At 52.5% G+C, this 26645-nt stretch overlaps 6 protein-coding genes across 6 annotated transcripts; 2 read left to right on the top strand and 4 right to left on the bottom strand.

Annotated features, from left to right (window-relative positions):
- Positions 1-534: 534 nt before the first annotated feature.
- Positions 535-8858, bottom strand: EI97DRAFT_499150 (phenolpthiocerol synthesis polyketide synthase ppsA; the record flags this gene model as incomplete). The annotated part of the gene is made up of 5 exons (XM_033802591.1): positions 535-1637; positions 1686-6640; positions 6730-7531; positions 7583-8173; positions 8223-8858. 5 exons carry the CDS (start codon positions 8856-8858, stop codon positions 768-770), a joined length of 7854 nt encoding a protein of 2617 aa, XP_033657319.1. The 3' UTR covers positions 535-767.
- A 2434-nt stretch (positions 8859-11292) lies between these two features.
- EI97DRAFT_363697 (alpha/beta-hydrolase) lies at positions 11293-12276 on the bottom strand (the record flags this gene model as incomplete). Its single annotated transcript, XM_033794991.1, has 4 exons — positions 11293-11375; positions 11427-11563; positions 11615-11854; positions 11903-12276. Coding segments are annotated over 4 exons (834 nt in total), but the record flags the coding sequence as incomplete, so codon positions are not given.
- Positions 12277-13413: 1137 nt separating this feature from the next.
- On the top strand, positions 13414-14315 carry EI97DRAFT_464963 (glycoside hydrolase; the record flags this gene model as incomplete). The annotated part of the gene is made up of 3 exons (XM_033801449.1): positions 13414-13628; positions 13684-13746; positions 13820-14315. The coding sequence occupies 3 exons, from the start codon at positions 13414-13416 to the stop codon at positions 14313-14315; spliced, it is 774 nt and encodes a 257-aa protein (XP_033657317.1).
- A 185-nt stretch (positions 14316-14500) lies between these two features.
- EI97DRAFT_430795 (niemann-pick C1 protein precursor) lies at positions 14501-18758 on the bottom strand. The gene is made up of 2 exons (XM_033797776.1): positions 14834-18758; positions 14501-14779 (listed from the first exon to the last, which is right to left on the bottom strand). The coding sequence occupies exons 1-2, from the start codon at positions 18449-18451 to the stop codon at positions 14552-14554; spliced, it is 3846 nt and encodes a 1281-aa protein (XP_033657316.1). The 5' UTR covers positions 18452-18758; the 3' UTR covers positions 14501-14551.
- A 331-nt stretch (positions 18759-19089) lies between these two features.
- EI97DRAFT_186946 (ARM repeat-containing protein) lies at positions 19090-22844 on the bottom strand. Its single transcript, XM_033793561.1, has 4 exons — positions 22608-22844; positions 20255-22553; positions 19330-20072; positions 19090-19281 (listed from the first exon to the last, which is right to left on the bottom strand). Exons 1-4 carry the CDS (start codon positions 22651-22653, stop codon positions 19139-19141), a joined length of 3231 nt encoding a protein of 1076 aa, XP_033657315.1. The 5' UTR covers positions 22654-22844; the 3' UTR covers positions 19090-19138.
- Positions 22845-23476: 632 nt separating this feature from the next.
- Positions 23477-26311, top strand: EI97DRAFT_499145 (uncharacterized protein). Its single transcript, XM_033802590.1, has 4 exons — positions 23477-23683; positions 23743-23899; positions 23953-24064; positions 24113-26311. The coding sequence occupies exons 1-4, from the start codon at positions 23675-23677 to the stop codon at positions 25908-25910; spliced, it is 2076 nt and encodes a 691-aa protein (XP_033657314.1). The 5' UTR covers positions 23477-23674; the 3' UTR covers positions 25911-26311.
- The last annotated feature ends 334 nt before the right edge of the window (positions 26312-26645 follow it).

The raw sequence follows: 26645 nt of genomic DNA, 5'->3' as shown, positions 1-26645 counted from the left end.
GAAGATTATTATTATTATTATAGAAGAGTAGGGAGACAAAAGAAAGTTTGGGCGAAAAAGAGGTGAGAGCGGATTGAACGTCCGACGTGCGGGTTTTAACTGGATGTTCGGCAGAGTCATGGCCCAAAGTGTCTCCATGCAAGTGATGGGGAATTTCTTCATGGAACAATTCTAGCACGAGTCAAGGAATGGTGGTTGTCGTTGCGATTCACGATGCTGATAGATGGCGATACTGAATCCGTCGATGGCGCCTGATTCGGATCGCCTCGCGTGGAAGCGTTCAGTCCACGGTGACCCAGCACGAGAACCCAAGCTATGACACTGAGTCCTGTCAAAATCTTCTGGTCAACCTTAAATGGAACTAATAAGCTGTAGCTACCATGCTGTAGAAGACTCATGCCGTACAAGCCATGTAATAAAACATCAGCTTCAGAAGTAGATATGCTTACAGGTCCTCGCCCCTAAGAGAGGTGGCAGCAACAAGACACGATATCTTTCTGAGGCCGGAGCGATTACCGAGGTACAACTAGTTTCGCAACCATCTGCTAGATATGCTAGGGTCCCACGTGGTGGCGTGCGTGGGAAGTGAAAAGGCGCGAGTCCACAGTGGACCCTTCATGTGGGACTTGTTATAGGGTAGCTTGCAGCACGGCCCTGTAGTAATTATACTGTAACCAACTGCATCCGTAACTCTCAACCGCCCTTCCAGATCTAGGCGACTCCTTTCGTGGGTAGAAGATATTTATGACGATAACAAGCACGTGCTTCTACCTATCCATCTGAACGGTGGCCGTATTCTTGTCGCTCATGCCCACAAGTTCCGATTTCGTTGCCACCATGAGGCAAAGCTCTTCAAGGCTCTTACTCTGCAATATCTCAAAGACCGCAATCTCCGCCTCAAATTCCTTTCTGCACCAGTAGCGGATTTCCACGGAAACAAGCGAATCGACTCCATATGTATGTATGGGTCTCGCGACATCGAAGTCTGAAGTTGGCATGCCCAACGCTTTCGACAGCTTTTCAACCAGCCCATTGCTGATTATTTGTCCAGCCTCCTTGTGGGATGCAGCTTGCCGAACGAGAGCACGATAATCTACCGTGTCTTTAAAGGCACTCGTTTGGGTAGATTGGCTTCTATCCATCTCAGACAATCCGCGGAAGATGGGTTTCCGCATCCAGAATATTTCATCAAGCCCTTTGGCGGCGACGGACGCGGGCGTCGAGATTCCTGTGATAATATGCGCGTTTCCTGCCGTCAACTCGAGTCCGGGGTCACAAGCCCACTCCAGTAACGCGTGGAATTCTGACTCGCTGATGCCTTCATAGCCTGATGCCCGGAAAGAGTCAGTGATATGTTGTCGTTCAGCGGCATACCCGACTCCAAGCATCAAGCCAAGGTCGATAGAAAGGCACTTCTGGCCCTGAGCCACAAGATGTTTCGCGAATGCGTTCTGAAAGGTGCTTGAGCCAGCGTAATTTGATTGACCTCGACTTCCAAAAATGCCGGTTGTGGAAGAGAGCAGAAGAAAGAAATCCATGTCTGTTGGCATGGTCTTCTGAAGGTTGATGGTTCCATGGACTTTGGGCTCCAAAGCGCCTTTGAACATCCCATAATCCATGTTCTCGAACAAAGAGTCCTGTAACTCGTCAGCGGCATTGTTATATGAGCACTCAATCCAACTTACCCGGAGAACCATAGAGGCCTGTATGCACCCCTTAATGGGCGGCATTGACTGTGAGCAATCTCGTATAACTTCTTCCAGGGCATTCATGATGGTAATATTACACGCTGGCGCCTTCACCTCTACTCCTCTGCGCTTAGCCTCTGCAATCAGAATTGCTATACTTTCGCTCTGTGCTCCGGAACGTCCGAGAAGGACGATATACCTCGCTCCTCTATCCATCATCCAGCGGGTGATGCTCCGTCCTAGCCCACCAGTTCCTCCAGCAATGACATAGGTTGCCGCTGGACTAAATTTCCATTTCGCCTTGGGGGAAGCCACGACCGGAACAACGTCTTCATCTTCAAGCCGTATGACCACGAACGAGAAGAAATTTCCCCCGTTAAGGCACCTAAAGGCATCCTCAAGCTGAGATGCCGTGAAAGACTTTATGCGTTGAGTAACAAATGGACGTCGACAGGCTTTGTAGGCATTCAAGCCCTCCTCGAGGATCCTTTGGGCCAGATTCTTTGCTTTGTCAAGCATGTCAAGGAGGTTAACGCGAAATACGGATATGTTGTTCTCCGAAATTGGATAGCAGTCATTCCTCTCAAGTGTGCTGTCTCCTGACACGTCGATGAATCTGCCAAAGGGAGCCAGACATCTCATCGATGGGCCCAGGGATCCCTTGGAGGGAAGACCGAGCACTATATCTACTCCTTGAGCACGGGTTATGCGGTGTATGCCGTGTTCAAAGGCCGCATTTCGACTGGAAAGGATATTGTTCTCATCGAGCCCGTACTCTTCGATCAGCCACGACTGTGCCTCTTTACACTCGACAGTAACAATAACATTAGCGTCTTTGAGCTTTGCAAGCTGCAAGGCAGCGCTTCCAATCGCGCTAGTTGCATCATGAATTAGAACGGTCTCCCCCTGGCGGAGTTGCGCCAGCTGGATAAGCGAGTAATATGCCGTGCACCATGCGACCGGAACTGAAGCGGCTTCCTCGAAACTCATAGTCGATGGTATCTTGTGAATGATGATGTCGCGCGACCTGATAATCGTTGTGAAGGCATTCTTGGCCAAACAACAGACGCGATCGCCAACCTGAATGTTTTCTCTTGGAAATTCACTCCCCACGCGCGAGACGACTCCAGCGCACTGGTGAGATGCAATAGACCCGTTGGTCGTCCGATGAATTCCCACCGCCTTGACAACGACTTCTACCCCGTCACTTTCCACTAATCGATCATCAAGATCTTCCACAAAATGGAATTTTGAATTGAATCCATCAGTATCCGAGAGAAGTGTGAGTGCCCTATCCCTTTTGCTTCCGAGGGTAACCTTCGACGGGGGTTGCGGGACCGTGGCATGCGATATCCTGTCACTGAGAAAGTTACACTCCACGATTCGGTTGATGTGCAGTTCGCCATTACATTCGGCAAACTCCTGTTCCAGCTCATTTGTAGGAGCGTTGCAGATTTTGAGGATCTGTTCTGCAGCCATCGCAGCATTTCCGAAGTTTTCGAGTGATAACGTCGTCAGTGTGAGCGTGGCGATTTCTGAAGTCAGCGTTCGTGCGAAGCCTGTCGTCACGCCTGCCAATGGATCAAGCGTCGACTCTCCAGTTACCCAGACCACTCTTCTCATCTTGTTCACTGCATATTTGAGTGAGAGGAATGTTTCGGGAGATAGCCTATGCAGGGCTGGATTCCCCAGTTCGAAGAGCAAAACAGTAATCCGATGCTCGAGTACCTTGTCTTCCATGGCTTCTAATGGAAGTATCTCCCACGCTCCATGCTGTCGGATCTCCTCGGCGATTGAAATCTGCACTTTGGAGTCGGGGTCAACGATGACGACGCCGTGTGGAGAACAGCTAGGAGTGTTTGGCAACACTGGGGAAGGATCAACCGCAGTCGACACAATCACACTAAAAGTGTGAGACCCATCGTCGAAATCTTTCAAACATAGGTCGGCGCCCGAGAAACCGTTCTGTCGGAGCACCGCATCCCAGTCTGTATCAGTCAATAATGGACTCCAGCGGCGGGAATCCTCCTCCGCCAGCCACCATCCTTCTAGAAGCCCAAACACGAAGGGCAGACGCGTGCTCATGGGCTCCGTGGGTTCGAAGAGGATGAGTTTCCCACTGGGCTTTAGCAGAGAGCGCGTGTTTCTCAAAGTGTTTGAGATGTTCGAAGTAGCATGCAGGACGCAAGATGCGATGATGACATCATAGGCCCCAACAATGAAACCTTGATCACTGGGGCTCTTCTCAATATCAAGTGTCTTGAATGACATGCGGTCGGAAAAGTGCTGGAATCGCTCCTTTGCTGCCTCGAAAAATCCAGGAGATATGTCGGTATAGTCGTAGGCGTGATATTTTGGCGTACTGTGAGGGTCACATGGATCCTGTCCGATGGTTTTCATAATCGCAGCCGTAGCTCCCCCGGTTCCGGCACCGATCTCTAGAATCGACATGGCGGGAGTCTTGTGAGCTAGGAGATCTAGGTACGCGCTCATTTTTTCATAATTCGCTAGAAAAGAGGGTCCGCTATAGAAGGACTGTAGCAAGTCCCCTCCGAAAAGCAAATCAATTACATCCACCTCGCCGCGTATGATGCGAGGAAGTTCTGAGCCAACGGTCGTATATACCTTCCCTTCGGGGCCACTATCTTCCACGCACGACACTATAGCGGCTTTAGGAGAGTTTTCCCCAAGTAGATCAGTCATCCCCCGGGCTCCAAGGTACCTCTGCACCGCTTCTGTCTTCAGATGGTGTTTCATCCATTCAGTGTATTTGTGGATGTGAGGCAGTTTGGAACGAGTTGCTTCAGCCAATTCCAGGCTTCTGGCCATGAAATGCAGGCACACCAACTCGGCGTCATCGACGACAGTGGCATCCACTAATTGCAACAAGGGCATTGCCCTGGTGTTACAGTAGTTTGCCAAACTCTGAAGACTCGCAGAACTGACGTCCAACTTCCATGACTCTTGAAAGCATATCCGTCTCCACTCTGAACTTTCATGCGCTTTCAACGTCGATATCGCAGCGCAATGATACCCGTCGAAAGTGGCTAGCAATTCCCCGCCTGCGGACGTTGACGCTGTGATTGTGAAGTCGAAATTCCGCGATCCCGTCTGTACAGATGTCGTGGTCAGAAAAATATCTGTATTCTCTTGGTCAAGAAGTTTGGCAGATAGCCAAAGGTCCCGGACTCCGTTCGGGATCATGGTGGGTATCGCTTGCCAGCTGCCCTTCGAAACGGCAACCAACGGAAGCTGGAACATGGCGTCGAGCGGGATGGGATGAAGTAGGTACTGCCGGGGCAGGTCAGGCCTTCCTCTCCACGGCTGTAAGTCGACTGTTGCTGTCGCCTGCCCATATTCGCTGAAGTGAATCTGGGATAATGACCGGAAGCTGGACCCAAAGGAATAGCCATACTTCTCAAGATTGTCGTACATATGCTTTACCAGTACTGTGCGTCCACACTCGGATGCAGTCTGCTGGTGACCTTGGAGTCTCGCTCGGCGCGCGAATTGTAGCTCGTGGTCATGCTCAAAGCCATCCTTGAGTTCTTCGGTCTCGAATTCCACAACAACAGACCCTCGGCAGGCTTCCATCCATTGATCGTTTTCCAGGCCAAATACTCTGAATCTCCACGATGTTTTATTAGAACCAGTGCGCTCCCTCTGGAGAGAAATCTCTGTTTGGACGGTATCTACGTCGGCTGGAAAGATTAGCGCTCGGGATATGAGTAGATCGTTGATTCTGAAACCAGATATCAATTCGGCGGCTGTGGCGGCAAGTTGCCGTGCAGCCTCGACGGCCATGAAAACCATGCCACTTGCAGGCAGAAGCACTGAGCCATTGATCTTGTGATCCTCAATCCACGGTAACTCTTGTATGCGAATAGTATTCCTCCATTTTGCGTCGAGGGGGTTGAAGTATGGGTCCTGGCTCCCCAGGATATTACAGCGGGGATATTGACGGAAGCGAATATTCTTATTCATACGGCTCTCATGCCAGAACTTGCGTGTGTGGTTGAAAGGGTACTGGGGGAGATGCGCCAGCATATTCGCACGTGAAGAATCAATACCGTTCATAGCTATTAGGTCGACCGGGACGTTATGACACCACAGATTGCCTGCTAAAGTCAGCATGGTCTGGTAAGCCGAAATTTCGCAGCGCAGACAGGGTGCATAGTGCACCTCTTCTAGGGTTTCGAGGATGGGTCTTCGTAGGGCGTTTGTGGGGCCGATTTCGACGATCCAGTCCTGCGCGCTTGCCTCAATCCCCTCACGCATCGCTAAAAGTGCGGCTGAGAATTGGACTTTGGAGACCATATTTGTAACCCAGTATTCCCCACATTGTAGCTCTTCGATTGATACTTGCTTGCCGGTAACTGATGAGAAGACTGGCGTTGTTTGGGTGGTCATCGGATCGTTAACGCCTGAGAGCCCTTCCAGGTGTGATAGGTACTTCTTGGAAATTCGTTCCATGGTAGGAGAATGATATGCGATATCGACCCTGAGTTCCTTTGCAAAAACTCCCTCGGCTTCGAGGTCTCGTCTGAGCGCATCCAGTCCTGCAGAACTGCCCGCAAGTGTGATATGTTTCGGGCTATTGACGCACGCAACGCATATCTGTCCCTTATCCCTATATGATGAGATAAGATTTTCGACTTCCTTCAGACTCAACGCAACTACCATCATTCCCTCCGCGGGTCCATTCCAGCCACGGTAGAGTTCTGCGGATACTTTCCCTCGATAGAACGCGACTTGAAGTGCGGCTCGGTGCGATAACGCGCCAGCGCAATAAGCCGCTCCGATTTCTCCTGAAGAATGGCCTACTACTGCAGAGGGAGTGATGTTCCAAGACCGCAAGAGGTTAACAAGCGCAATTTGCAATGCTGTAGTGGCCGGTTGCGAGATTTGCGCTTCTAGAATTCGGGAATTCTCCTCACCGCGAGTCAATTCCTCTGAGAGCACTAAAGTCAGCGATCACCCGCCAAACTCGGAGTAAGAGGAAACGTGCAGACACTCCTGTTTCAAGCATGGTATAACTTACCTAAGAGGTCCCACTCGCAACCCATATTACGAAGAATACGGTTGGACTCTGTTATACTGTCCTTGTAGATCGATTCATGCAGTAACTCTTTGCCCATGTCCCACCACGCAGCACCCTGTCCCGTGAATACAAATGCGACTTTTGGTACTCGGCCAGTTGTTCTCACTGGTTGAGACCAGGCTTGGGAGAACTCTTGTAGATTCCCAAGCTCTTCGTCAACGAGGCAGAATGATCTGTATCGCAATTTGTTTCGCTTTGATGCTAGGGTGTATGCCATGTCCACTATGAATTCCTTAGTGGAAAGCTTTGAGTCTTTCTCGCATACAACCTGCAGGCCTTGCACTAGATTTTGCATTGACGGTTCGTCAAAGGTAGAGAGAGGCCAGAGGAACTGTCTGTCATGGACAAAGTGATTTCCAGCCCTCACGCCACGCACGATACCATTTAAGCCGTTCGTTTGAGTGTGGGGAGCTTTTGATCGATTAGACGACGAAGAAGTTGGCTGGGTTGCCTCCCTCGTCTGCTTCGGTGAAGGGACGGCCAGATCTGGTTCATGAGCGGACAGTCCATTGTTACGGGCCGTATCCTCGCAAAGTTCGCCCAACGTACCGCTGGTACCGTTTACGAAAGTTTGTTTCGTCTGTTCGAACTGAGTATTGTGCCTATACTTGATCCCGTTTTTCGTCATATAGTGGTATGCATCATCCAAGATCGCATGCGCGTTTGAGCCACCGTAGCCAAAGGAGTTCAGTGATGCACGTCGGAGACCAGGAGAAGGCCATGTCTGTGGCACCACAGGGAACTACGTCTGACATCAGTACAAATAGCTAGGTGATGGAACAATTCGACATACCTTTACACACCACTCGTCCACCGGTATCCGCGGGTTTGCTTTCTCAAAATTCGCATTCGGCGGGATGATACCCTTCTCTAGCGCCAGCACGGTTTTGATGACACTAGCTACTCCGCTCGCTCCTTCCAAGTGTCCGATATTCGATTTCAAGGCGCCAATTATGATGGGATCCTGTGTGTCTCTCACTTTCCCAAACACTTCCTGGATAGCGGCGGCTTCGGTCGTGTCTCCGGCTTGTGTGCCCGTGCCATGAGCTTCAAAAAATCTGGTGTCGTCGAGGCTGAGTCCAGCTTTGGCATACGCCTCCCGTATTAAGGCTACCTGAGCATCTTTGTTTGGATTCGTAATGCCGGGCGTGTTTCCGTCCTGGTTGCAATGAGTGGCTCTGATGACAGCGCGTACCGTATCCTTATCCTGTATCGCTTGCGAGAGTGTCTTCAGAATGATCACGCCAAACCCTTCGCCTCTGGAGTACCCGTTGGCGCGATGATCAAAACTGTAACAATGGCCATCTGGCGAGAGGAAATTCAGACTGGACATTGCAATCCAAACGTCTGGATTGATCATGATGTTGGCCCCCCCGACAACCGTCTAACCGCCTTTAGAAATTGTATGCCATAGCCCTGTCGAAAAAACATACCATGCTTGAATCCCCAGATTGCAGGCTCTGGCATGCAAGATGCAGCGCCACCAAACTACTGGAGCAGGCCGTATCAATCGTGACGCTCGGCCCTTTGAAATCGTAGAACCAGCTTAGCCGGTTGGAAAGCATTGCCGAACCGCTACCAACAGCATGATATTGATGCTGAGAGTCCGGATCCCTGGCGAGCGTCCAGTCGTATTCTCTACCCATACATCCTACAAACACGCCGGTCTTGGAGCCCGTGACCGTCTCCAACGGGATCCCGGAATTCTCCAGGGCGTGATAGGTGCATTCTAAGAGACCTCTCTGCTGCGGGTCCAAGGCATCGGCTTCATGTTTGGGAACAGCAAAGAACGAAGCATCAAACGCGGCGAGGTCTCCAGATAGGAAGTGGCCAGCTTTGGCTGTTGTGGGGAAAGCATCCACGTTGAACCGACCGGAGGGCACTTTGGTTCTGGTTGAGCGTCCTTCTTCCAGGAGCTTCCAGAACTCCGAAGGCGAGGTTGCGTCTTGGGGAAATCGGCAGGCCATTCCGATGATTGCTATCGGCTCCGGAGTGCCTCCTAGCTCTTCAGCAGACAGATCCACTCCAGCGTCCCCATGGCCATGTGTTTCGACTGGATGAAGGACCATGCTGTTGATTCTGGTTGGCGACTGGATCGGGATGAGCTATCTGACTGTCGACGGCCCGAAAATCGTTCGTAAAACTACAGACTGCAGAGCGACCTCAAGCGAGTTGCCACAAAGTCTCTCGAACAGCAAGAAACTGAGTGGGCGAGTTGTTACGCAAGTAAGGCGGGGCGTAAATACACGGCACCTTCGTAAATATAAGATCTTAGTCCGATAGTGCCCTTGTAGCACCAACGGCAGGGATCATATTCCGTACAGTTGGGTGAGATGAGGTGAGGTTGGCTGCTGGCTGTTGCACGAGACGGGGAGTGATGCACAAGGACATAGGGAGAATAGCACAATGCGAAGCGAGAGGGTATGCTACAACAATATCATCCCTCAACGAAGGAAAGATATGAGCCTAGCCCAGTTTCGGCTATGCCATGGTTTTCATTGACACAAGGCCGTTTGTCCAGAAGTTTCACACTGCGAAGCAGTCACGCAACTTACACTGTAGTGTTAAGCTACCAAAATCAAATGTCCGGACCGCCTCCGTCTTACACGGTACATCTAACAACAGACCACACCGCTTTCTCGCGGTACTCCGTATTCAAGTTTGATTGCCTAATCCAGGGAACCGAGCTTCGACTGGCTACTCGCCCCACGTGCCAACCGGAGGTGTTTGGCACGTGGGGCGAGTAAATCCTCCAGGGCTACTAGGTAGACTAGCCTACTTGAAGGCTAAAGGCAATTCAAGACATTCAAAGCTTGCAAGGTTCGCTTTCGACGAATCACAACGGCTCCCGAATAAACCCCTGCGACCTCTGGCAGCTTTTCTCTTTTCTCTATCTTGGCGTAAGGACGATATGCTCCATGCTTCCTCGCTTCATTTCCATATACAAGATAGGTGGCCGGCCAGTTACGCGGCCCGCTTGAACGATTCCCAACCCCAAACTAAGCTGTATTTAGGATCCTAAGCGGGAGTTATTAAGGACCACCCTACGAGTTAATAGGGACCACCCTACAAAGGTCGCGCGTATAAGAGGAAGCCTGCAAATAACGTTTCTCCGAGACAAAAGTCCCTTCCGCCTCGCTTTCCTCTTATCCCCCCTCCCCCTTTCTCTCTCTCTCTATAAAAAGGGCTTCTTTAGGCAAAGAGAGACATAGCAGTTAGGGCAAGGGTTAGTAAAGTTAGGATTAGGGTTAGAAGATAGGGTTAGAGTCTTAGAGTCTTCTATCTTGTCTTGTGTTGTGTGCGGTAGAGTGTGCTTGTGGGGTGGTCCTATTAACTCGTGGAGTGGTCCTTAATGTCTCCCTCGTAAGCACGTAGCCCATATAGGAATAAGGCGGACAAGAGAAAACTAGTCTACGCTGGTTGGTCCCAACTACCTCCGCTAGTGCATCCCACAGTATGTCTGACAGTTGCAAGGGTACTCGCCGATATTCTTCCAGGTAAATGAGTCAACTCCAATATTCATGTCACAGAAGTCCCTGCCGCTCTTTTCTAGAGACAACGCTCCAAACTTGCCGAGAAATTCCCGATCAAACAGCAGCAAAGCTTAAAGTCAGCTTCATTAATTCCAAACCTTTCCACTAACATCCATCCTAGAGACTTTGACAGTGCCTCCCCGTAAGACGCTCTATAGAACCTTGAAAATACTGTTATACGCGTGTTAGCCTAAGTATAATTGTACGCTTGCAAGGAATTCTCAGCAGACTTAAGAGATGCTGTTTACTTAGGTATCTGTTTTTGCAAAACAGCTGTTAAATTCTAAGATAATGTTAGAGAGAATATACTGTTAAGAAGATGTTAGGAAGCAGGCTCTGTTCAACCTCCTGCCTCTGTTAAGGAGGCTACCTCTGTTAGGAATTTCTATGTTCCTAGGTCTTAGCAGAACTTGCTAGCTGCGTAGGAAGGTAAATGTTCTACGTATCTGCCTAGAAACAGGAAAATAAGACGTGCAGCGCAAAGTTTAGGCCCAGAATACCGCGCGGAGATCTTAATTGCATGCGTGCAGTTTCTGCGCAGTCTTTGCGTAGTCTCTCCGTGCGAAGGAGAGGATTGTATATAGGAAGGCAGGCAGGCAGGCAGCTGCAGGAAGGCAGGCAGGCACGTACCTGTGCAGGAAGGTCCCCTTAAGCTCTAACAGCATGTTAGGACGCTGTTAAGATGCTGTTAGGACGCTGTTAGTACGATGTTAACAGGGCTAGATTTGTTAACATTATATTATCCTACAACAGATCGCCCCTTACGCATTTTAGAACAAGGATGTTAGGGCAAACAGCTACTCGTAGGTAAAAATATTGTTACAAGGGTTACACTTCCATTACAGGTTTACTATGGAGCGTCTTACGGGTCCACAGTTTTAGCACCGCAGTCACGAACCGTTCATAGTCCGCAGTCGCTCCGGATCTCCTCTTAGCTCAGCTTAGCAAATTTCCGGAAGAAGTCCATAACGATAGCGCTAGCTTGAATCTTACTTGGCCCTTGGGGCACCGATATCTGGGAGAAGTTTGGCTCCGTATCGGCCCAGGCATGGCCTGCATGAAGTCAGTTCATCTAGCGTTACGGACACGTAAAAGTAAACTCACCCAGGCTATCGACCTTGTAGTGTTGCAGCGCCGCAGGAACACCACCGCAATCCCAAGAAAGATGATGTACATCACCGCCGTGGGAAGTCTCCTCGGTCCTATTACCGCAGGAATTGCGCTCTGCCCACCAGTCCGACCTAAGAGGAAGTCAGCAGAGATGCCATTGCAATTGTGCAAGATCTAAATACCAGCTTGGAATCGGAGGTAGAGGTCCACCTTCACCTTGGCCGCCTTCGTACTTGACGACTTTGTCACTGCCGCCGTGGATCTCAAGGATGGGGATTGGTTTGCGAGCAGGGTTGCATCCATTGTTTGGCCCATTGACATCAGTGTACAGCGCAGCTGAGTGGGCTGCGAAAGCCGCGAACAGCTTGCTCCCGATGGGGCTGCATACAAGGGTACCAATGAAGCCGCCACCATTCGACATACTAGGCCTGTGAACAGAGATAACGGCTATGATGAAAAGAAATACTTACCCAGCAGCATATATCCGTGACGGATCCACACAGAACTTAGCTTGCAAGTCTGTAACCACATCCTGCACAAAGATGATGTCTTCCTCGACGCTACTACCTTGATGATAAGTCGGACCCGCCCAACTGCCCTGGATTCCATTTGGATAGACCATGATAGTGTCGCCACTGAATCTATCCTGGCTCATCTTCGTATCCAGTTCGAAGAACAAGCCAGTGCTGCTCGATCCATGGAATCCAAGCACGACGGGATACTTTTTGTTCGGGTCGTAGTTGGAAGGAAGGTGGTACGAGTAACTCCGCGATTTACCACTTGACTTCAGGTTAAGACGATACTGCGTGACTCCAGGGAGGAGCTGCGGCTTGCCGCATCCAGTTTTCGGTGTCAAGGATCGGGGCAACGCCGAGATGAGTGGGATAATAGATAGGACAAAGAGCAACCACATCAGCATAGCGAAAGACAAGAGTAAGAGTAAAAACTTATTAGGAACGCAGAAGTGAAAGTGTAGGAGTAGAATAATAGATAACCGCAATGGGTATGCAGTATTCAGGAGTAGGAGTCGCGAATGTTGTTCAGGTATCCTTTTGGAAGGTGGCACTCTTGCGCGCTGATTGGCGGAAGGCGTGTCGAGCAATTTCCTTGATTTCGCCACTTCTTGTTGACGACCCAACAGGACTTCTAACGTTAAAGCCCTTCTCGCACTGTACTCGAGAGGCTCAGATGGCAGTCAGTTCATGAGTGGACTGCCCAGGTGGCCCCGTGCTGGAAGAACACCCACACTCGGTTATGTCGTCACCTTGTTAGTTCACAATGGTGGCAGTGCGTCATGCCATGGCCAACGTTAACGGTGGTGAGACGTCGAGCCCTTAGAGGGCGTCTAGGCCGTCCATACGATGAGCCCAAACTCTATCATTTTTCGATACTGGAAAAGCAGCAAGCCTCTCGGGTTTGAAAATACCACCGCGAGATTTGTCTATCGCGGTGGCGGCGGCTTGCGAATCGAACGTACCTTGCAGTATGTTTCGAGGAACCACCGCCATTGATCATCAATGTAGTAACGGTGAGTGTTTTCAAAGTCCGTGATGGACACGCCGTAGGAAAATATAACGACACGAAAGTCCGAGCAAAGTCACGCCGTCCACCATCTCCATAGATACATAGACAGACACAACGCTAAACCAAAGCAGAAGACGGAAGAGCAGGCTCCGCCAAGCACATAGTGCACACCACAAGCTTAAAACTATCCCCATCAATCTAGGGAAAACCTACATTTGCGTCCTCAAGACCCCGTCTTGCTCGCAATTTCAAATGAAAACGAATATAAAATTTCCCCCACTAGCATCTTACGGCGAGCACATGGACCTGAATAGCGGGTCGACATTCCTGGTGCTGGCCGATGCATGGGCAATGGGCGAAGCTGAGATTTAGGATATAAAGCCATGGACGCGCTTCTCCTTTACAATGGAACCATTGCAACTTCGAGCCCTCGACGCCAATAGCATCTACCGTGACCATGGTCCACTGGATCGCCCAAGTCGCCTTTCTCAACGCCGCATTCGGTGCAGTTGCGAATGCACACGGCTATCTGAAGAACGTCGAATACAACGGAGTCAAGTATCCCGCGTGGCAGGTTGGGCAAGATGAATACTTGACCACGGTTCCCACGCGATATGTCAGACGCGTGAAGGACGTGGGTCCAGTAGCGGACTTCACATCCAAAGACATCACGTACGTAGTGTTCCCCCGCATGCGATCAAACGGCTCATTTACTGACCTCTCATAGATGCAACCAAGGCGGTAACATCCCCGCGACCGGCATCATCGACGTGAAAGCCGGAAGCAAAGTGTACGACACCCCCCATCATCCGCCTCTCTTCCCCACAAGCCAACACAGCCAAGCTAACACTCCCCATCTCCAGCAAATTCATCTGGGACCAATGGGGCTCCTCGCACTCGGGCCCCGTAATGACCTACATGGCCAAATGCACTCCCTCCTGCAGCACCTTCAAAGGCGACACGGGCAACGTGTGGTTCAAGATCGACCAGATGGCGTACGACCCCTCCAAAAACATCCCCTGGGGTTCCGACTGCCTCGCTCGGAATGGAGCCACTTGGACCGTGACCATTCCGCCGACCATTGCGGATGGCGAGTATCTCCTTCGACACGAGATTCTGGGCCTGCATGTTGCTGGTACGCGCATGGGTGCCCAGTTCTACCCGTCTTGTACGCAGATTCGCGTCACGGGCGGCGGGAAGGAGAATCCCACGGGTGTGGCTCTGCCGGGGGCATATGATCCCGATGACACGGAAGGCATCTTGACCGAGTTGTGGATGATTCAGCAGGGAAGGAAGGGCTATACAGCCCCTGGTGGACCGGTGTGGTCTGGGGCTGTGCCTAACACCATGTCCTGTTGAATGCCCGAGTTAAAAGTTAAGCTGCCAATAGAATATGGCCATCCGTAGATTGAGGTGGCCAACATGCAGGACTATCTTCTCCCTCAACAAGACTTTCTTCAATCATGAGCGCGGTGGCGAATTCGGATATGCATTCGAGTGCATATAACAAAACGCAAGCGGCTTCGCAAGCGAAGTGCGGAAAATTCCAAGCATGGAAAATATTACATTGAAGCCGAACTAGCACTACCTATACATCACCCCCTTCCAAAATGGTCATAGTCATCGTCATCTTCATCGTCGTCTCCCAGAAGCGCAGGATACTGTCTATTCCTCAGATCCTGCTCCAGCCCGCCGTCGCTCTCCGGATCCACGTAACCGTTACCACCAACCAAGCTGAGCAGTACGGGTAGTAAGATCAGAGCGTGGGTGGAAGCCCACACGACTAGCGCCACCCAAACACGGAAGTAGTAGATGTCGAAAATCTAGACATGGAATTAGTTCCTTTCAAGGGCATGCATGATTGAGCAAAATCTCACCTTACTCCTCGTCCACGCTAGAACAGCCACGCCTAGAATCTTGGTGATTGTGATGCCCGAAATGACGGAACTCGCAACATTGACGAGAGCAGTCCAAGCGCGAGCGTCACGGCCACGGAACTTGTGTCTCGGGGCACGTTCCATGGTGGCGGGGCTAGGGAAGGTAAAGGCGCGGGCAATGTGGGCGGTGAACTCGACGCTAATGCCGACGCATATGATGAGATTGACGAGTGAAACTGCGTTGAGGGATACACCCAAGATAGCCATGGATCCGATGATGGCGGCGACGGTCATCGCGACTACAAGAGTGACGACAATAGCAGTCATCACGGAGCCAAGGAGGACTGCCGTGACAAGAAGAGTGGCCGCAAATGCTGAGCCGATGAGGGCTCCTGCCAGCCGGATGATGCTGGTGTACTGGTCGAAGAAGATGTAGAACTTGGAGTAGGGGAACACTTCGGTACCGACATCCTTCTTAATCTCGTGGGCAATGCGACGAGCGGCCTTGTAGGCGGCAATAAAATCGTTCTGGGATCGGAGAGGCGTATGCGATGTGCGGAAATGCGATGCAGGTATGGTTAGATGATCGCTGTCAATGATGAGGGAGTTGGAGTATGCAGCCGCCCCGCCAAGAGGGCAGTCTTCCGTCGTCGGAGCTTCAATCCAGCGACTGAGATAGTTGATAAACTCCATGCCTTCAGGCATGCCAGCCAAGGTGATATTCCAAGCCGGGTGGCGGTTCTCGAAGCAAGGCTTGCCGTTGTCATCTACACAGCATTTGGAGTTCTCAGGATTGAGCCAGAGAAAGAAGTCGTCAAGCCAATTGGCAGCAGATGCAGAGAGATATGAAATTTCTGGACGCTTCCGTTCAGCCTCGATGATGTTGGCCAAACTCTCTTGGTCGCATGTAGAGAAGCGACCGCATAATGCCTTCTGCTCTTGTCGTTGGGTGGCATTCAGCTCCTTGGTGACGAAGTACACTGGAGGACCTGCGTCGAGATAGTCATAAAGATCGTTAAAGTAGGGGATGAGATAGGAGTCGCTTGGTATCGCAATCCTTTGGTCCAGACCTAGTTCGACCTTGGGAAACAAAGCGACAGAAGCGGTGAAAATACCAACGAATGCGGCAATGATACCCACCTTGGTTTTCTTCCCAAGAATGGTTGGCGCATAAGTCTTGCGGATGAATCGCTGCAATCCACCTTCCTCGCTAGCGCCATGTCCAATGCCGCCGTTGAGGTACCCGGGGTCCGCCCTTCGAACAATTGCGCACGGGAAACAGTCTGCGCGGTTTGCCTCGACTCGCTGCTGATTTAGCGCAAGAACGGCAGTGAACATTGTGACCTGAAGGACAGCGTTGATGAAGACAGCACCAGCCGCATATGCAGCGAAATTGCGTACAGCCGGCATGCCCACGGCACATCCCAATGAGAAAGCAACGGTCTCAGTGATAGCAGAGAGCAGGATGGAGGGCCCCATCCGGCCGAGAGCTCTAGCAACTCGTTCTGGGATCGTGGCCTCGGGGTGACTAACATTGATACGCTCGAACTCATGTACGATGAGAAAGATGTTGTCAACACCGACAGCCAGAACAAAGAAGGGTATGACCTCAGCGATGATGAGGGTGACCTTGATGCCGGCGGCTGAGAAGAGACCCACCGAGGCGGAAACAGACATAAGTACAATAAGAATTCCGACGATGCCGAGCATGAACTTGGATTGGACGAGTGCGTTGGCGGGGTTGCGGAGGAAAGTCCGGACTGTTACGGTTGTGGAGCCCAGGGCGAGCGACGCATAGAGGAACATGATGATGTAGCTGAGTACTACAATCTTAGCATCCGTGTTTGTACTCTTGTTTAGCTCCTGTTCGAGACTGACTTCCGTGTTGAAGCTTAGCCTCAAGCCACGGTCCCGAGCTTCGTCTTGTACCATGAGCAATAGATTCTTCATGCTATCTTCCCAGTCCATGGCCCGCTGTACTTCCGGCGTGCCTTCCGGGTGGTTATTGACGACCCAAGTGACGATGAGCGTCTCCGCATCCAGTACATTGTTCTTAATGCCGCCAAACAAGAGGTGGGGATCCAAGGGCTGCTGAAATGGTGGAAGGCAAGACGATGGATTGTCAACGCAGCCCAACAACGTGTCTTGCCAGTTTTTCGGGTCGACATTAGCAAAGTTGCCCTGGAAATAACCAGTCACAGATTGCACAACGCAATCGTCGCCAACCGGTTTGAAGCAGACCCGGTCCAATGTTACTCCACTGTCGAGCGATTTCAGTCGCTGGATTCGGCTCTCAACGTCGAACCACCAGCCGAGTGTCTCGTAGCTCAGGACGGGACCAGGATGTTCGCCAGTGTCGTTAACTAGAAAAGCTTGCTCTGCGCGGAAAAATGGCCCGAACTTTTCGTCGAAGAAGTTTTTCTCTTGGGCGGCAGGCGAATCTGGAGCCACCCAGAGCTTTACTGGGTCTCGCTCAACAGTGAACCGCAACCAACCCAAGCTCATCAGGCCCACGATCAAGACGCTCGTCGCGATGGTAATAGCGGGAAATCTGGCACAAACATATCCAAGTCGGCTGAACATGCGATCGCACCAGGTATTAACAAAGTAATGTTTCGTCGGCCGATCTAGCATGGATACGTTGTGAACGATATCGCCCTCGTCCTCGTCATCACTCGGTTCGAGATCCTGGAGGAGACGGAGGCGTTCGTTCTTGTGCTTGGAATGCTTTTGATAGGCGACATGTCCAGCCACGGCAATGCAAAGCAGTCCGAGAAATACCGAGTAGATAAGGATGACTGCGAATGACAGGCAGGGAAGCACTCCCACATGGCACTGCTTGACCTCTGTCACTTCGGGCAATTCGGCGCACGACCCGCCACAGTCCAGACAAGCGCATCTGTATCTCTCGTCGGTACTGTTGCACGGGTGTGCAACCTTGTGCATTGGTTCAAGACCTGGGAATTTCTCCTCGTTTGGCGAGGGAAAATTCATCTGGAACGGGCTACCAAGGAACTTCTTGTCCCCGAGAAACTTGAGGAACTGCGTATAGTTCTGAGCACCACCGCCTATGAAATCCATAGCTTTGCCGTTCGTAGCTCCAAATTTTACGTCTTTACAGCTGTCATAGAATGTCGACGCATAGTCAATGGAGACAAGGTGATCCAGTTCGGTAACGAGATATTTGTCTCCCTTCTTCGCGGTTTGGGTGACATTTATGAACAAGGATTGGTCTGGCGAGCAGGTGAATGTGCAGAACAGGTTGAAGAAGTTGGCTTTGCATGCGGGACAAGCGCTGATGATCGGCGCGGCACGGTCGAGGTTTGTCTTAAGCGCGTCGAGTTGTTCTTCTTCGCAGCAGACATCTGTGTCTGACCATTGGTCGCCGCAGATGTCAACCAGCTTCTTCCTCACCTCGGTATCCGGGCTCTCAGCGAGTCCATTGTCAGGGCACGGCAACTGGGGCGAGAAGAAACCTTGGGAGCCGCAATGACCGCGTATTGCGCAGCGCCCAGGCTCATGCTTCGTTGTCAGGTCCGGCGCTGCAACAGTGTTGCCGGCAAGGATGGAGAGCAGGCCCGCTGCTATGGCTCCTCTTCCTCCATCAAACCAGCGCATCACGAAGGACGCTGTCGTCGGTCGCCGCAAGGGCGCCTGCGGGATTTACGGTGCAAGGCCACGTTATAGAGACTGGTTCGGGACTACCCAGCCCCAAATAGCGAAAGAATGTGGTACACGAGGTAGGATATACAGATCGATCGGATGGCGGTCGATGAACGTCTGGTGGTGGTACGAAGGAACGAAGTCAGCGACGTCGGTGGGAAAAGCGGAGAGGACAGTCTTGAAAGTAGAGACTACGACGAGGCGGTGGAGTCCTGCGGCGCGGAGGAAGGGGCGAAAGGCGCGAGAGATGTTTGTAGTTTAGGTGTCGTGCGTCACTTCACAGAGGGCTGGCGGCGTTGGATGACTGGCGTGGCGCAGGGACCGCGGCCTCGGATCGACGTCACGCACCAGTTGACGGTGGCTGGTGCGATTTGCCTTGGCGGATCCCCGCTCAAACCAATATGTACACACTTCCGTGTACTCCCACTCCAAGAATTCCGATGTCCCCCCCAATCCAACGTATCAAAAACTGACAGCATCGCATCAAATATGGCGTCACGCAATACATGATGTATTTCAAGCCAAACCAGACCATTCGATATAGGGCATTTCATGTTGTCAGACTACATACTCATCCTGATCATGATTAAACATCAGTTACCGGGTATCCCAAAAACAGGCCATCGGCCCTCCATTCGCCTTTTACTTTTGCAGATATTTGACAAGCTCGAGGAGCTGAGCCCGCGTCTCATCCTCCAACTGATCCTCGGGAGGGCTAAGGACCTTTTCGAAGACAGGCATCAACCGGGGCGTCAACTGCTGCACCGTAGGCTCTTGGGCTTGATCTACAACAACGTTAGCGGCAACATATGAGTAAAGGGCAGGCGACTTACAGAGCTTGACAAGCATGCTGAAAATGGGCTTGTTCTCCTCGTAGTCCTCCTTCAACGGCAACAGGTCTACCAAACGAGGCAGCACCTCACTGATGGGGATCTTGTCCGGGTACTTGGAGATCAATCTGCTCACGCACCCAGCTGTGTTATCCAGCAGGCGAGCCTGATCCTGTGCGTCCAGCAATGGCTCCAGCTTGGAGAAGATGGCGGGCAGATTCTTCAAAATCTCCGCATCATCCGTTGTCTTCTCGCAAAGGAGGCCGATTCCGTAGACGGCGTTCGACTTCGTCTCATAGTCTTCGTCTGAGAGACGGTGGAGGAGCAGCTTCAACAAACTAGAGGTATACGGTGTGCAGCCCTCGGCCATGTTGCCGACGCATTCGGCGATAGTTCCGACGGCAGCTGTACGTTCAGCAGACTCCTGGCTGCTGGCATACTTGATGATGGGCTTCTCGAAGATCTTCCAGAGCTCAGAGAAGCTAGGGCCAAGTGCGACCGCAAGGCAAGTGACGACCTCCATAGCCGTCTCAACAACAAGCCAATCATACTCCGAGGATTCCTCAAGAACCTCCTCCTCGGCGTCTTCACCCAAATCCTGCTGGCAAGGATGACGCTTTGTGATAATGGAGACTAGTTGCTGCGCAATCTCGGCAACAACAGGACCCTTCTCCGTCATCAACGCAGCGGGACCGCAAAGCTTGAGGGTCGCAGCGACATCACGGTTGATGTCCGTCACCGTACCACTAGTCAAGATGTCAGTAAGCCAATATGCTGGGATAACGCGACGGTTTCGACAAAAAGTGCTAAACTCAGAAACAGAATCGCTTTCGCCTCAATCGCAACTTGTGCGTCAGAGTGAGCTGGGATTAACGAAGTTGAATCATCCTCGAAAGAGCGCATCGATAAAATCAGGAAAACGACGTACCGATCCATCTCGTCCTGCCAGACCGCCATGGTTGCAGTCATGACAAGGTTACCCAGCTTCTTGAGATCTTCAGAGGGCTCAACCTGGAGGGGAAGGCCAGGCTTCCATTTCGCCATGCCGTCACCCTCGGCCATACCCCAGACGCAGGCGTAGGTGCGCCACAAAGTACCGATAACAGCCTTGCGGAGACCCTCATACGAGTGGTCGACCAGTTCCAAAAGCTTGGCTACAGTACTCTCCAGGTACGGGAGGTATTCGCGACGAGTGTGCGTGATGATGTCTCCGTACACCTCGGCGGCAATCTCCTTCTCCATAGCCACGGCGGTAACGCCAACATCATCCCAGTCGTCATCATCCATGGCCGCCTCGTTGAGGTCGCTATCGTCGTCATCGGTTGCCGCAGCAACCTTGATCTTGCGGCCATCAATGACAACCTCAGAGCCGACTAAGTCGCTGGCCTCAGCACCGAGCTCAACCTCATTCGTCTCCTCCTGATCAAGGCATTCCTGCAGACCCTTTACAGCGCCAGGCAGGTATTTAGCGAATTGTTCCTCATACACCTTAGCCATCGTGCTCCACAAGATATAGCTTGTCTCGCGTAGACGTGGGTGATCCAAGTGAAGAGCTTCTTCTGAAGCCTCCATCAAGGGAAGCACATAAGGTTGGAATGGTTCGGGACCCACGGCAGTCGCGAACTTGCCCATAGAGTCGCACACCACGCCACGAAGATCCAAGTCGTCCTGGCTGTCCTTGATACGAACGTACTGTGAGAGGGCGTTCATGGTCTGCTCAAAATAAGGAAGGAAGGCCTTCTCGGCTGCGGAGGCAAGCGAGCCGACGGCACCGATAGAAGCGCCCTTGCACTTGAAATCGTCGTGGTTGAAAAGCTTACTGAAGCGAGGCATGAGTTCAGGAACATATTTGCCAGCATCTTCAGGATCAAGGCCTTCAATCAACGAATCGATGGCATGACAGGTGCCACGAATGATCTGCAGGTTGCGCTCGTCATGTGCTGATTGCAGATTGTTTAAAGCCAAATCGAAGTTCTTAATCATTGCAGGGATAAGTCTGGCATGTTCGCGACCAACATCCTCGGCGAGATCATCTGCAAGGCGGGCAACACCGTTGAGCGCGGCTGCTCTGACCTTGAGCTCCGGATCCTCCAGGAGATGGAGCACCAGTGGCAGGATCTCGTGCAGCTGGGTGGCGATGAAGTCGGGCGCGCCCTCGACACACATCCCAAGAGCAAGGATGCCAGCTTGACGGTAGTCGGGGTCCTGAGAAGAGAAATATTGGCCAAGAGCCTTCATCAGGGGAATAACAACCTGGCTCGGAGGAAGTTCAGTTGCAAGGATGTCAAGTAGACCTAGCGCAGATCGCGCTGGAGTGACATCCTCGTCGTCGCTGGAGAGATCGCCCAGCTCAGTGACAATCTGCAGAGCCTTGAGGGTCATCTCCTCTCCTAGTTTGAGGCCTTGCACCTTAAGCTTTCGGTATCGCACGCACTGCATCAGGAACGCCAGAGCCTGGCACCTGTAGTCGTCCTCAACGGTGGTTGTGGCCGCGAGCTCGATCATGAACTGAACCAGGTCGCGGAAATGCTTCTGGAGCAGCGCGGATTCGCATCCGAGGAGTGTCTGGAACACTTCGAAAGCCTGCATAGCGTGCTCCTCGTCCCCCTCGTCGACGGTGCGCTTCAAGACGCCGACCATCGCCGGGATTGCGTCTTGGAACTGTGCTAGAGACTTGGGATCCTCTTCAGGGTCGAGCAGCATGGCAAGACGGCTCAGGGCAAGCATGGTGTTGGATCGCACCTCGGCGCTCTCGTTGTCCTGGATGGTTACACCAAAGAGCTTGTACATGTCGCTGACCTTTCCGGGAAAGGCATCACCGACCACTTCCAGCGTTGTCCAGACGATGTATGTGCCAACCTCGCGGTGTCTCACGTCGGAGCTTGTGCAGGCCTGGTGGAGATAGCCAGGCAGCTCGGGCCACTGACCATCCTCGAAGTCTTCGGTTGCAATGGCGGTGATGACGCGGGCGGCAGCATGACGCGCGAGTTTGTTGTCCTCGTTGAGGGTGGACTGAACAATCTGATTCCTCACATTGTTCTTCTGATCGGCGGGCAAATGTTCCCAGTGCTTTGAGACCAATTTTCGGGCCTCGACTGCAGCCAGCTGACGGAGTTCCCACTTGGGGTGGCTGCACAAAATGTGAACCAAAGCATTCAACGAGGCCGGAGATGTATAGTAGTTCTTGTTGAGGGTGGCAGTCGCGGCCTTGACACGCTCGGTGTCAGCTACAGAGGCGATGTCAGTAGTTTGTCGGTGAGAGAGGCTGGAAAGAGACTCACGCTGGAGCAGACTGTCGAGCAGCGACACAAACTCCTGCTCGTCCATTATGGGAGTTGCTTTGCCAGGAAAATCAAAAGCAACCTGTGGCGAGTGCAGTCAGTCGCGAATCCGCGAAAGACGCAGGAATAATTTGTGTATTGAGGGGGGAGCGGTGGAAAGTTTGGGCTTCTTGAAAATAAAAAAAGGTGTTGCGGGGCAGGGGTCCAGCCGGGCGGCAAAACCTCGGCGAGAGCAAGACCGAGAGGAGGAGCCCTGGAGTGCGCTCAGAAACCTCAGAGGGGCGATGAGCTCCCCCAACAATGGGTTGTCGCTCAATTGCGCTGTCCCAGAATTGCATCCCCGGCCCATCCCATAGATTCGTAATGCAGATGTGTCCTCCCGCGGCGCCTCCGCTGTGGTGCCGACCTTAAACCCAGCTGTCACCCAGGTCAGGGCGCACTCCTTACAGAGAGCTCAACCGCCCTCCATTGACGCATCAGTCGAACCGCCACGCGTCTATGCAATTCTCCTTTGGTCAATTGATGGTGAAACCATGCAAGATCGTCGAGAGAGTGTGAGGTTATAGGGCTATGCGAGCTCATGTTGACGAGTGCAACGGCCCGGTCGGAGGGTATCCATCGGTCGAGAGGCGAGGGTAGAGGCGTAGTAGAACTCTCCGGTGATAGTCCATCCAGGCTTCCAGGAGGCAACCGATGCCTAATCAGCGGTAGGAAGAAGAAGGTGAGCCAGGCACATGAAGTGAGTGAAGCAATGAGAATCAACAGCTCGAGGTGTGATGGGCCAAGCTCTCAGGCGCCCAAAAAGGCTTAGCGCGCCCAGCTGTTTTTCTGACCCATGCAACACAACGTTGAACATTGGACGTTGCCCCCAACCCAACAACTTGCCCCATCCTCCATCTCCTCCATCTGCCCCAACGACCGATCGGGCTTGCTGTCCTTGTTTTCCTTGACCCTTCATTTACCCTGAGATACCCCCGCTCGCCCGCTCCTTTAGAGCAGCACCTCACTCAGCCCATCGCCCGACCTCCCTCGATTACCCACTCCTTCCGCACTTCCCTTCGTGTTCCATGGCCTCGGTGAGCTCAACCATTCTGCAGCGTTCTCCATTGCTGGGCTTTACTCTGACCTTCCCTAGCAAACGCCGAACCAACCACGCTCCTATGCGGGCAGCTACATGCCCAACGGCGGAGCTCCATCTGGTCCCACCCCCGGCGCTATTCCACTACTCCCCAACCAGGGCCGTGTCATTCAGTCCGGAAGCGTTAGGGTTCTCTGCATTGCAGATGTAAGAGGTCAGATACCGTCCGTTGTCCCTCTGCCTCGCCAGCCAACTGACCTTCACCAGGCAACCTGCAGTCCCTGAACCAGCTTGCTTCCGAAGCTCGAGCAAACTACATCATACACACTGGTGACTTCGGTTTCTATGACGATCGTTCGCTTGACCGCATAGCGGAGAAGTGAGTTTGCGCAGACCGCTTGCTTATCTCCGGCGCTGACCTGCTTAGGACCCTGAAACACGTGGCCCAATACTCCCCGCTATTGTCCGATCCCGTCAAGCGCTCCATCGCCGCGGTCCCGCCCCAAACATCCGTCAAAGACAAATTCCGCGAACAAGGTCTCCCACTGTCGGAACTGCCGCTCTTTCTGAACAAGACCTACACGCTCAACGTACCTGTGTACACGGTATGGGGAGCTTGTGAGGATGTTCAGGTTTTGGAAAAGTTGAGATCGGGCGAGTACAAGATTGACAATCTCCATATCATTGATGAGGCCCATTCACGCTTGCTGGATGTCGGCGGCGTCAAGCTTCGTCTCCTTGGTCTTGGCGGCGCTGTGGTCATGCACAAGCTCTTCGACAATGGCGAGGGTAGGACCACGATTGCGGGAGGGCAAGGCACAATGTGGACAACTCTCCTGCAAATGGGAGAGCTCGTGGACACGGCCCATCGCGTGTACGACCCAACCGAGACACGTATCTTTGTCACGCATGCCTCTCCAGCCCGTGAGGGTCTGCTGAATCAGCTTTCCGTAACACTTAAGGCCGACTTCTCCATCTCCGCTGGTTTGCACTTCAGATATGGCAGCTCCTACAACGAGTTCAGCGTCAATCCGACCCTTGACCACTACAGAGGGAAGCTTGCTGCCTCAAAGGCTTCTTTCAACGACGTTTGGGAAACCGTCAAATCCGAGGTCGAGCCCGCGGTGGCGGAAAGCGAGTCGCAACAGCGACTGCTCAACCTGGCCCTTGATATCGTCAATAAGATGCCTACTGTTGCCAATGGCGGTAATCCTTTCGGCGGACCCGCACCAGGCCCCCAGAGCGGCGTCATCGACGAGAGTGCATTCAAGAATATGTGGAATTTCAACCTGGCCGATGCGGCATATGGTTGGCTTGTTCTTGACATTGATGGAGGCAGAATCGGCACTGAGATGCGAGCTCAAGGATTCAATTTTGCTCATAGAGGCGGAAAGGTTGTTCCTCAGGGTCAGGCCGCACAACCGCCGGCCGCAGCAACGAACCAGCCAGCTGCCCCAAGCCCAGCGCCACCGCAAGCGCCTGCCCTGGTGCGCGCCCCTCCGACCGGAACTCCGCAACCTAGGCCAGCCGCTGCGACACCGCCGGTTGTTGGACAAACGCAAACCAAGGCTACCTCGCAACCGGCACGCACTGGACCATCACCTGGCCCAGCGACAACCAAGGACGCTCCAAAACCATCGAGCCCGCAACCAAGCGCCCCGGTAAATGCTGCTGCGGAGAAGGCGATCCCAAGTGAGGTCAAACCGAACGGAACGGCGGCGCCAGAGAAAGGACCGGCATCACCCGCGCCCAAAGAGCCTGTGGAGAAGAAAGAAAGCAAGGCACTGTACATTGCTGGTGTGAAGGATGAGGAAGAGGCCAAAACACTCCTCGCTGATGAAGATAGGCCTAAAGTGGAAAAAGTTGAGAGGCAGAAACATTTCTACATCGCTCATTTCACCAGCGCCGCCGATATGCAGGCAGCATACAACCGGGTGTCTCCTGAGATTAGGAGTAATAAGGACCAGACCAAACCGACAGTCAGAATCTATCGCGAGCAGGGACAAGGTCGTTTTGGAAACTGGGGCCCTAGCAACCGCGGCGGTGCTCAAGGCGGCTACCGCAGCGGAGGTGCATCCGACAGCGAGGGCGGGCGTGGCGGCCGAGGTGGCCGAGGGGGATATCGTGGTGACCGTGCAGGACAACGGGGAAGGGGAGGACGGGGAAGAGGATTCCGCTCCGGACAGGGTGAAGGTACCGCCTCGCCCGCCGGCGCAGAGTCGTAATCGTGTTCTCAGAGGCGCTGATGCTGAAGATAGCAGCGCCGAGCATTCCGGCGGTGGCGTGTTAAGATCCTTTCAGTCGATTTTAGGAGCTGGCGCTGGACGGGTTTGGTCGCTCCCATATTTGGGTTGCGAATAGCTTTTCTTCAAGCCACTTGATGACGAATGGCGGACGGATTCGCTGATGCCACGTAATGCCTTGGTACGCTGGCACTGTGTTTCCTCGGGAGGATTGTATCCTTCTGTTTCATTAGACTTGGCCGCATGTATTGGCGGTGCTGGACTGGTGATGCTGAAGGGAGGTTGGAAGGAGAGGAGTTCCGGCTCGTGTAACAGGTTCTCTTAATCTGTTAGGAATGTATGTATTGTAATGGAAGCTGCAGAAGATAGTTCCAGAGGCCTCCATGTCATTTGTGCTCTCGCTTGCGCTGTTTATTGTGAATGTGGGCGGGAGGTCCCGGTTGCATGTATTGAACTTGCCAGGATAGCAGAGTACTTATCGCTCAACTCGAACATCCAGATCACTGCAGAGCAGAAAGGGTTGTTGTCAGAGCCTTCCTACGGTCCCTTCTAAAGTGACTTCACGATTCATCGGTTGGCTTGCTGTGCCATGAACCCCCCTACGCTATATACTTCCCATAGCACGGGTGAGAAGGGGTCTTGTCCTGTGAGTTGCATGAACCACTTTGATTCTATCATATTCCAGCGAAGGTATCATAAACGAAAGTCAAATACAGT

Source organism: Westerdykella ornata (genome assembly GCF_010094085.1).
Source record: "Westerdykella ornata strain CBS 379.55 unplaced genomic scaffold EI97scaffold_3, whole genome shotgun sequence".
In the NCBI taxonomy this organism is placed as follows: Eukaryota; Fungi; Ascomycota; class Dothideomycetes; order Pleosporales; family Sporormiaceae; genus Westerdykella; species Westerdykella ornata.
The sequence above is the reverse complement of the archived record's forward strand: the minus strand, read 5'-3'. Positions and strand labels throughout refer to the sequence as shown.

Bases quoted from the DNA above. Each gene is read 5' to 3' on its own strand.
- EI97DRAFT_499145 (XM_033802590.1), top strand. The intron at 23,900-23,952 runs GTCAGATACCGT...GACCTTCACCAG, and splicing joins CTGCATTGCAGATGTAAGAG to GCAACCTGCAGTCCCTGAAC. The intron at 24,065-24,112 runs GTGAGTTTGCGC...TGACCTGCTTAG, and splicing joins CTTGACCGCATAGCGGAGAA to GACCCTGAAACACGTGGCCC.
- EI97DRAFT_430795 (XM_033797776.1), bottom strand. From the start codon at position 18,451: ATGCGCTGGTTTGATGGAGGAAGAGGAGCCATAGCAGCGGGCCTGCTC. The intron at 14,780-14,833 runs GTGAGATTTTGC...TTCCATGTCTAG, and splicing joins TAGCGTGGACGAGGAGTAAG to ATTTTCGACATCTACTACTT.
- EI97DRAFT_186946 (XM_033793561.1), bottom strand. From the start codon at position 22,653: ATGGACGAGCAGGAGTTTGTGTCGCTGCTCGACAGTCTGCTCCAGC. The intron at 22,554-22,607 runs GTGAGTCTCTTT...TCGCCTCTGTAG, and splicing joins GCTCGACAGTCTGCTCCAGC to CTGACACCGAGCGTGTCAAG. The intron at 20,073-20,254 runs GTACGTCGTTTT...CATCTTGACTAG, and splicing joins TGGCAGGACGAGATGGATCG to TGGTACGGTGACGGACATCA.